The sequence below is a fragment of the Culex quinquefasciatus genome, chromosome 3, assembly GCF_015732765.1.
Source record: "Culex quinquefasciatus strain JHB chromosome 3, VPISU_Cqui_1.0_pri_paternal, whole genome shotgun sequence".
NCBI lineage: Eukaryota > Metazoa > Arthropoda > Insecta > Diptera > Culicidae > Culex > Culex quinquefasciatus.
Window position 1 is genome coordinate 76,104,319 of NC_051863.1, and position 10,664 is coordinate 76,114,982.

Consider the following 10,664-nt stretch of genomic DNA (forward strand, 5'->3'; position numbering starts at 1 on the left):
CTTTTCTAACCTTTTAAAAATAAACTTGGCTGACTGCTTTTCAAATAATTAAAGCTGCTTTTTTTACTAATTGAATAGACACTATTTATTTCTTGTTATTGAAATGTGGAAATGTGTACACTAGTCAATCTGAAATATGTTACATTTATATTAGCTATTCAAACGTGACAAATTCCGATTCTCAAAATCATCATAATAGTTATATTAAACATTACTCAGTATGTTCCTGTTACAATTGTTCGCAGCATAAGTTCTGCATGTTTAGTAGTTGTTGAGATCGGAATTTGAAGATAAAATTAACCCTTAACATTTCCCAAACCACTAATTGTAAATACTGTACAGCAAAAAAAAATAAAGCAATGCTTTTATGTCAACGAAAAAAAAAAACAAGAATTTTACTGATAGTTTAAAACAAATTTTCAGCGTTCCGGTGCGCCGCGATCGATCCGCCTCGATCGGGTCGATTCCGGTCGTGGAGCAGAACCGCACAATGGTCTTCCTGATTGGCCAGACGGATCTGCGGCTGATAAGCCCCGATCGCAAGCAGGTGCTGCTGCACAAGGAGTTCCGCGACGTGGCCAGTTGTGCCCAGGGCCAGAAGAACGCCGACCACTTTGGCATCATCTGCCGGGACATGAACAACGACGGCTACATCGGGTACGTGTTCAAGTGCCAGTCGGAGAACGTCGCGGACGAGATTATCATCGCGATCAGTCAGGCGTTTATGGTGTGCTCGGAGCAGAAGCAAAAGGACAAGGCGACGGCCCAGATCTACTCGTGCGAGCACTGTCCGATGCTGTGGTACCACAAGCTGTGCTCGGACACGGAAGGGTTGAGCGATAAGAAGACGCAGTACATGATCTTCAAGCGAATAGACACCACACTGACGGACGACGAGCAGCGACTGCTGATGGAGAAGTATCACGGAGCGGAAGAAGCTGCCGGGCACAGTCTGGGCGAGCAGAACCAGTTCCTGATGATGCTGTTGAGGGCTCACTGTGAGTCCAAACAGCAGCGCCACGTACACGATACGGCCGAGAACAGGACGGAGTTCTTGAACCAATATCTGGGTGGGAGTGGAATCTTCATGAAGGCGAAACGATCGCTGACGAGTTCGTTTGATCATTTGTTGAAACGCCGTACGAGCAAGGACGACTTCAGCGGTAGCGTCACTTCGATCAAAGATTCCACCTCATCGGGTGATCTGCGAGCTGGCAACGATCTGGAACCCCAGCCAAGATCTCGTGCATCTACCATCGGATCCAGTCCTTCGCTGAGCCGAAAGAACTCGGACTTTGGCGTACCGACTGCAGCACCGCAACTCAAGTCACCCATGATGGATATGTAAGTTGAAGCGTTATCCGATTGATTCTAACACGCACTAAACTTGTTCCCATTCCACAGCTTCATCAAGGTTGGCAACAGTCCGCGGGAAAACTCCAGCCACGCCGGCTCGTGGCGCCAGGCGATGCTCCATCGGGTCGTAACGCCCTCGAAAAATCTCAAAGTGACCGGCACCGAGTACATGTCTCCGCTGAGAAATCCCCACGTCAGCACCCGGAAGCGAACTCGCGCCGATTTGCGCGAACTGTGGCGTGTGGCCATCAAGCAGACTATCATCCTGAACCGCATGGACAAGGAGAACGCGCGACTCCAAGCGCGCCAGAACCAGATCAAATCGAACGAAATCAAACGCATCAAGCTGGAGTACGACGAGATTTCGAGCTGTGACCAGCAGGCGGTTGAGATCTGGGAGAACTTCTTGAGCGCATCCTCGGTGGAGGCCGTCCACACCCGCAAGGATCCCAAAGTGCTCTACCAAGCGATTAAAAACGGAGTTCCACGCGCCAAACGGGGAGAAATCTGGAAGTTTCTCGCGAATCAGCACTCTTTCAGTACGCCCCCGGTGGACACGGCCGATTTCCCCAACTACAACACTCCGTACCAGACGCTGCTGAAGAATTTGACCGAGCATCAGCACGCGATCTTTATCGATTTGGGTGAGTTTTCGCGGGTTCGTCGCTTTTCCGGGTTGAAGTCACCGCTAATTTTGAATTAATTTTCGCCAGGACGAACGTTCCCCGATCACAAGTACTACAAGGACGCCCTCGGGGTGGGTCAGCTGTCGCTGTTTAACTTGCTCAAGGCGTACTCTATCCTGGACCCCGAACTTGGCTACTGCCAAGGGTTGGGCTTTATCTGTGCCGTTCTGCTGCTGCATGTGAGTATTGTTTTGTTGTTAGACTTTTGACGTAGAGCTGTGATACCGATGGTTTCTTCTGTTCCTTCATACTGCATGCTTCGATTCTCTTCCTTCCTCGATATTTTCTCTTGCTTGAAGAATCTCTTCCTCGATATTGAGCAAGAATTTGGTAATTATAATTAACTGAAATGCATTGAAGATTTAAAATTTAAACGAAAAACTTACTACCCGAGCAGACGGAAATAACTTGGAAGGTCAGTTTTTGATATTGTGAGAAGATCGAAATATGTTATTGGGATGATCGGATTAGTTGTTAAAATAACAAAAATCAATAACAAAGATTTGTTCGAAGAATAACTTAAACTGTTATTATGTTGTTATTGCAATAACAAACCAATAACACAGAAGGAATTATGAAGGAATAACAAGATTTGTTATTTTGTGCGGAGAGGTGGAGCAGCATAATAACAAAAATGTTATTGAACTGGTATGTCTCTATAACAAAAAAAGTTATTGTTTTGGTTTATTTGTAATTTGCAAATAAACCTGCAGTTGCCATAACTCCTCTGTACTAGTCAGGGCTGCAGAGTCGGGTACCTTCAAGCGACTTTGAATCCATACTTTGAAGACAACTCCGACACTGGATGCAGGATATGAAATCAACGACGACTTCAGCTCTCCAAAAATACCCGACTTCACAGATTCCGACTCCAAGTAAAAGTTGCTGAAAATTAGCTGAATCCGATGCCGGTCTCACTCCAGCTCGAACTTCAACATCAGCTCCGACTTCCTGGCTCTGTGAAAATAATAACAGTTTTTGTTATTCACACATCAAAAATTCTCAATAAATAAATCAATTCCGTTAGGGAATATAACTAAATTTAAAAAAAATGAACTCTCAAAAGCTAATTTTATCGGATAAATTTTAGCTTGAAACCCCATTTCATGGTGAAATAAATGACCCCGATAAAATTGGTCAAAATTATTTCATAGCCAATTTTAGTAAAATCTCTTAGGGGGTATATCAAATAATTAAAAATATAAACTTTCAAAATTTCATCTTTTTAGAATAATTTTAGCTTAAGGACCCCATTTCATGGCCAAAATAATGACCCCGCCGAAATTGGTCAAAATTATCCCAAAGATCTAAACATATTTAACAAAAGAAAAAATAATAACAGATTGTGTTATGGACACTTAGAAACTTTTCCATTTGTGCGATTTATGGTAATTTTATTTCTAAGTCAGTATACCGAACGAATAACAAACTTTGTTATTAGGAGAGTTTTTGAAATGTATAACATTTCCTCTTATTAGCGTGTTATTAAACATTTTCAATATAATATCACTTCAATACCAAATTTTGTTATTTTATCAGAAACTGTTTTTATTTTTTCTTCTTGAAGTTGAACTTCAGGATAAAATAATAACACTTTTTGTTATTTTAACACAGGGGTGCTCAAAGTTTTTGGAGGCCGGGCCAAATTTGATGCTTAAATGAGCTTGCGGGCCAAATTTACAAAAAAATATTGAAAGAATTAAATAACGTTATTTTAATTTAAAATATTTAATTTCTGTTATTTAAAAAAATCAATTCAAAATTATAGAAACCACAAAATAACGGTATTGTATCGGTATTGTTGATTTTATTATTTCAGGTATTTGAAAAGAAGTTTTTAGCTTAATGTACTTGTGAGATTCGACAAAAAAAAACATTTTAGCGAAAAAACATTTATTTCCATCCAAAATTCGCTAAAATTCAAAATATTTTTAATTATTCCAAACATGCTCAAATAATTCTAAATGCAAAAGAATGCATATTTAAATAATTTTATCTGATTTTTGCTACAAACTTGATCCTCCGATTTCCACCCCAAGTAACAATTTAAGTTTTTTTTTACTTTCTTAAAGTTAGATTCAAGTTATCTTAGCCAAAAATTATCATAAAACCAAACTTTCTCCAGAACAACAATAAATCAGCGTTAAACCTGAGTTAAGAGCAAAGTGGACTATTTTAGGAGGTTATCAAGAGCGTTTATGCGGAGTAATTTAAAACTAAGCAACTTTAACGTTGATTTTACAATACTCTGCAAATGCTTTTTATTGCTTTTCTAAAACTTATTCTCAAGCTTCAAAAATTTATAACATCATAGAAGAGATCTTCAAAACTGTAATAAAGTGAACTTAAACTTATTTGGTCTCGTTGATGATAAAAATGATTTGTCGAAGAAAACCCAGTTCTGAATTTTATTTCGTGAAATTCATTTAATCTTTTCGAAATTAATTCACAGATGGCCGATGAACTTAAGCTTACAACGATAATTATATTATAATAACCAAATAAATATAACTGTGACTTTACGCAGCCATTTTTATCGTAAAATTCTTGCCATAAAAATTTCACTGATCAATTTTCTTGGATGCCTCGAAAAAATATGCATCGAAGGTATGAATCTTTCAAAATTACTATGATTTGTAATTTTTAATGGAACAATTAATTCTACATCAGCAGAAAAATCAACATGGCTTCCGTTCTTGGGCGTTATTTTTTCATGTTAATATGGCTGATCTCATCAAATCTATTCTCTCTTACTCAAAGCAGTTATTAGAGCTATGTTTCTTGAGAAGCTCTTGTTCAAGATTAAGTAAGAACATGTAGACTGCAGTAAGCTTTAAAGCGGTTTAATCGCAGAGTAAAACGCGTAGTAATGCGACCGTAGCGCATGCACATATTTGTTTGCAGGAGGTAGATCCGAAAAAGATTTTTGGAAATGCTTTTTTGTCGTTGGATTAAAACAATGGTGTTAATTATTTTTCAAATCTTTTTATTTATTCATTGAACGGCCGCGACTTTTGAAGAAAACACTGATCTCGCACTTGAATCTAAATGAAAGGATGGGTACTGGACACGGATTCACCGGCAGGTTGGTGTTTTGCTCGCACCTTATTCGACAGCCTTGACGAGAGCCTTGGCCACTTCAACGGCAATTCAGCCTCGGCGCGTTCCACATCAGTAGAGGCCGACGAAAGTTTACTCTGGGCGCCGGACAGGAGCTCGCGGCACGCACCGGCATCCAGATCCTAAACCGGGTGGGCTTCTTCGGCCAGCACCTGTCGAAAAAAAATCACAGGGAAAAAAACGTTGAAATAACGAACATTTTCAACACGAAACCAATAAAAACACTAGCACTCCGCGGGACATTTTTCTCCATTCTCGAAACGCCTAATTCTGGTCCGGATGCGTCGTGTCGATTTTGCGTGTCGGAGAGGTCACTTAACTGACTGACTGTACGAATATTCAGTGATTTGACAGATCAAGTTCAAAGACTCTTGAATTATGCTTTCATTAAACGGAGAAGTTATAGTTCAGTTTTAATGCAGTATTGGCAATGTAAAATGGTCTTAAAAATAACCTCTCTGGGATAACTTTAAGTCAAACAACGAAGAGTGACATAAAACTATGTGTCATGCTTCTAAAGTGCTCTTGAAGATACTTTTAAGAGATTTCTATCGTAAATCTTGAAAGTTTTGTTCAATATCATCACAACACCGAGTAGCAAATTTTAAATCTTTTATAAAACCTGCTAAGAAGTAGAAGCGTTTTGCTTGTTACTTGGGACATTTTGTTAGCCTGGATCAGTTGGTAGTCAATCAGATTCGTCATCTATCTGTAATGAGTTCGAATCCCGGAGGAAGTGGAATGTAAGTTTGAGGAGGAGGTGGGGTCATTATGACTTGCAAATTAATAAAGAAAACTTATATTTTTGCAACTATTACAGAATTCTACCTAAGTCAAACTTGAACGTTTTTTTTTAATATTTCTAGAAATGTTTGATGAAAGTTTTAACGATATTTACTAGTTTCTTTCAAGTTGAAACTTGTTAAATTGTTTTATTTATAAAATATTTTGAACATATTATTTGTATCCAAAAGTTGGAATCAAAATATTAATAAATCATATGTTAAAAAAGGTTAGCATAAAAATGTTTAAAATAAACCTTATTTTTGAAATAAAGAAGAATAAAATTGCAAGTGGTCAACGGGCAATTTTACATGATCATTCAAAATGGGTCCGCGGGCCACAAAATATCACCTCGCGGGCCACGTTTGGCCCGCGGGCCATACTTTGGTCACCCCTGTTTTAACAGGATTTGTTATTGAAATATTATTAATTTTGTAATTACCGTCTGCCCGGGATATATTTAAATCAAGGTTCCGGTTCGTTGCTTTGCTATCATTTAAATCTCCTACGTAAAAAGCAGATAAAAATCATTACCATAAATTTATAAAACTAATCAATGCTCTCATTCTTCCCCACCCCCACTCTAGCTCGAGGAGGCGGACGCGTTCGATCTGCTCAAGCATCTGATGTTCAAGCGGCAGATGCGCGCCAAATATCTGCCCGACATGAAGCAGTTCCAGCTGCAACTGTACCAGCTATCCCGTCTGCTCAAGGACCACATCCCGGAGCTGTACGACTGGTTCGACCAGCACGACATCTCTCCTACACTGTACGCGGCGCCCTGGATCTTGACCGTGTTCAGTTCGCACTTTCCGCTGGGATTCGTGGCCCGGGTGTTTGACCTGCTGTTTTTGGAGTCGTTCGATGTGATATTCAGGTGTGCGATCGCACTGTTGGAGGTCCACAAAGAGCAGCTGCTGCAGCGGGATAACTTTGAGGAAATTATGAACTATTTGAAGACGGTCGTTCCAAAGATCAGCGCCGATGTAATGGAGAAGGTTTTTCGGAATGTGTTCAAGTCCGATTTCTCTCGGCAACTGATCGAATACCAAGTCGAATATAACGTGCTGAAGGAGGAGATGACTTCGCAGAATCATCACTTGGAAAATTTTAACCGCGTGAAGGAGGAAAACCAGCAGTTGGAAACGCAGCTGCAATTTGCTCAATCTAGCTTGGCGCAGCTGGAGAAGACTCGCCAGGCGCAGCAGAACCAAATTCAGAACCTTCAAACGCAGGTTCAAACGCTGGAGAACACCGTTCACACGTTGGTTCGGTTTGTCGAGCATTCAACGGAGAGCAAGCCCGATTACGTGCTACCGAACGAGGTTTGCCGGATCTTGCAGCAGGTTCAGGAACTGCAACCACAGCACGGCCAGCAGAAGAAGCGATCGCCCATTTTTGTCGATCGGAAGATCGGCAAATCGATTTCGTTCAACAGCAATTTGGGCCTGGCACTGAACGTGCTGGAGGAGGCCAACGAGGCGGACAGTGCCAGTGGAACTCCGACCAAGAAGAAGCCATTCTTTCAGAGCTCGTTCGAGCAAATCCGCCAGCAAAAGGCCGGTCTGCGCTTGAACAAACTGGACGAGTGCAACAGTCCGGAGCACGGATCTGCGGATCGGAACGGTGGTGGCGCCGGTATGAAGCTGAACAGTGCCAGCGATGACAGCGGAATCGCCACCCCAATCAGCCCGCAGATGCACGCCCCGTCGACCACCCCGATGGTGGCCGAGTGTAGACCGTTGGTTCCGAGCATGCTCGACATGCACCCGCTCAGCGGCGACGTCAACGTACAGTTCAACGGTACAACCCAGCTCAAATCCATCAAACCACGGGTACAATCGCGACAAAACTCGGTCTCGTCGATCGTGAGTGACCTCGGCGATCTCGCCGGCCAACAACCCGGCTTCATGAACCGCAGTTAACAATCAACCGTCGGGTTGGACCGCTAAAATCCGCGGTACGATCGCATCGCAGAGCAGCTAAACACTAGAGCAAAGACACACACACACACACATTACGCTATGATTATCAACTTTAGTATGCAAATTCACCACCCAGCGTAAGCACGCGCATTCGGAACGGATATATATTCTATATTTTAGGGATAAAGCTTCTGAGTCTTGCATTGGCAGCGCTAGTGTATTTAATCAAGTCTTGCTTTGGCGAACAGTGATATGTGGTACTACTAGATTAAGTGTGTAGGGAATCCCTTCAGTGCAGTAGAAATTAATGCTTTTTGATACCCCAACTGCGTGGAAGGTACAAACTAGGGGCAACCACCTTCACAATCCGCTTCCGCATTGTTGTTACTACGAAAATTACGACACAAAAAAAACAAAAACTAAATTTGCACTCACACCGGCTTGGTTCCAGAATCAATAAGGCATCACAATTGTTGCAACCCTGAACATAATCAAAAAAAACTTAAATCGTTCGACCTAAAATGAGATATTTAGGAAGAACCGAAACAATACTCACGTGCACGCAAATATTACCAAACAAAACAAAATAAGTCAATCGAATGGAGTCGCGTGGTACGTCAAGAACAATCCATCAAGCGTCTCCATCGGAATCAGATTCGTCCCACAAACAAAAATTCTGCTTGCACAAAAATCGAACGTGACGCAAAAAAAAGTTATTAAATGACCGGCATGATATTCGGTAGCATATAAATTGTACATAGAAAAAAAAGGTCAAGAAATGTGTGAAGCAAACCAACCAACAGTATAAATGTAATCAAGGATCAAGCAAGATACCACAACCAAACTCAATAACCGACGCCAATTTCCTGCTTGCATGCGCATTAGCTGTAGTAGTGGTGAAGCAAAACCAAGCAAATCCTTGTGGTTCCCAAGACAGACAGAAAAAAAATGAAACAGAGAGCGGTTATTTACTAGAGCTCCAAAGCTGCCCCCGAATTTTTTTAGAGGAATCAGAAATGTCGGAACGAACAGTGGTTGAATTTTTTCAAACGCAGGTGTCTTATTTCGAGCTTATTTCGTTTTGTCACGTGGGCGCCGAGAAGGTGACTTCTTTTAGTTGTTGATCGTTGTTTTGTTTGTACTATTTTTTTTAGGTTTCACAAAGCTGTTTTGTTTTTTTTTTTTTTACTTTGATGATTATTTAAGCAGGTTTGAGAAGGGTTTTAGCGAATAGCTAGTTTTAGTGGATTATTTTTTAAATGTGAAAATTGATATTCAATGAAATTTTGTTGCGGACTTAATAATCGGTTAGATTGGAATGAAGAGTGTACTTAAGGCATAGGTTAATCAAGTGTAACCCAAATTATCCCAATATTCGATAAATATTTACTGTACCCCAAAATATATAGCATTGAGACATAAATATGTACTATCTATATGAGTATTCAATAAAAAATACAAACAGTGACAGTCCTACATCCATATATCCGCAAAACTGTGATGTTGCATTGCTTTTTAATTGTTTTTATCACAATCCTTTAAATAGTGTTCCATCCAGATAGGCCATGAGAGAGAGACATTTAGGGAATCGTTACCATTTGTTATTCCACCCGCTTGCTATGAGCACATGAGGCTGAACCACGCCCCACGTAATCACGTGTAACCATGGGAATGCGTACCGCTAATGCAGATGGCCGTCCGTCATAACGTGCTCTTCCTCTCATTACCATTTTTTGTAGAGCCTTGAAACCACTGTGGACAATTATAGGAATATTGTGGTGTGACTCATTTTTGCCTTTCTTACTAAAGAAAGGTATAGGGTTTGCTTTTGGTTCCGACTCCAAATCAAGCTTCGTTCTCAAATCGTTTCTCGAGAAATATTCATTCGAAAAATCTGCAAAAAATCAGGAACCATCGATTTTCGACGTCCGATCGTTTGACAATGACAGAATTGGTCTATCTTCAATATCCGAATTTTGGCGCTCAATTTACCGTAGAGCACGCGTGACGTCCGTGTGTGGTAAAAAAGTGCTCAATTTTGTGGTAGGGGGTTTCTCAAAGCCCACATTATGGATTTAAGCTCTCTTAGGCGCATTTGAAAGGGGATGTGCTGAACCTGAACCAGTTTCATACCAAATTTGAATTTAAAACGCCTAAATGCATACTACATAATTTTCTGGCTTGCTTATTTAAAGCTCACAATTTTGCCTAACGCCTAAATGTCAGTTTAGTGAATTCCAGTAGGCGTTTCAAAGCTTTCAAGAACATTTAAGCGGCTTTACCGTTACATCGTTTACAACACGGCAAATTCTCGGATGTGGAAACATTTTCTGCCAGTCATTTTGTTGCCACTTTAACGCATTGGAGCAAGACGGAATTATTTTGTTTTCTCGTTAATTCTTGATATTTTGAAAAGTGCAAAAAACACTCAGAGAATACGAACAATTTAGCGATAGCCAGAAAACATTACGAAAATCGCAAATTGTGAGCTAATTCTCTGCCTCAAAAATAATTTGTTCTGATTTTAAAAATCGAAAATGCTTGTGTGCGAGCACAGCTTACACCGGGCCATAACAAATGGGGCACGCAGAAAAATAAGGCATATTTGAATCAACAAAACGTTTTGTTGATTTGAAAATCACGATTTTGGTTGAATCAACGCTAAACGTCAAAGCAACTTTTTTCAAAACAACATAAGTTTTTTGTGAAATTGAGAAAATCAAGGTTTGTTTCAACGCAAAATCGGTGTTGATTATATTCAACAAAAATTTTGTTGAACCAAACCTCGTACAGG

General features: G+C 40.5%; 1 protein-coding gene across 3 annotated transcripts in view; it reads left to right on the forward strand.

Moving 5' to 3' along the window:
- LOC6032758 (TBC1 domain family member 4) overlaps positions 1-9,365 on the forward strand; it is a 55,018-nt gene extending 45,653 nt beyond the window's left edge. For all 3 annotated transcript variants that reach the window (XM_038263655.1, XM_038263656.1, XM_038263657.1), the window contains 4 exons: positions 424-1,344; positions 1,405-2,000; positions 2,070-2,221; positions 6,533-9,365. In XM_038263655.1, the coding sequence (XP_038119583.1) occupies positions 424-1,344; positions 1,405-2,000; positions 2,070-2,221; positions 6,533-7,870 (3,007 nt within the window). In that variant the 3' untranslated portion in view covers positions 7,871-9,365. The remainder of the gene's footprint in view (positions 1-423; positions 1,345-1,404; positions 2,001-2,069; positions 2,222-6,532) is intronic.
- Positions 9,366-10,664: the final 1,299 nt, after the last annotated feature.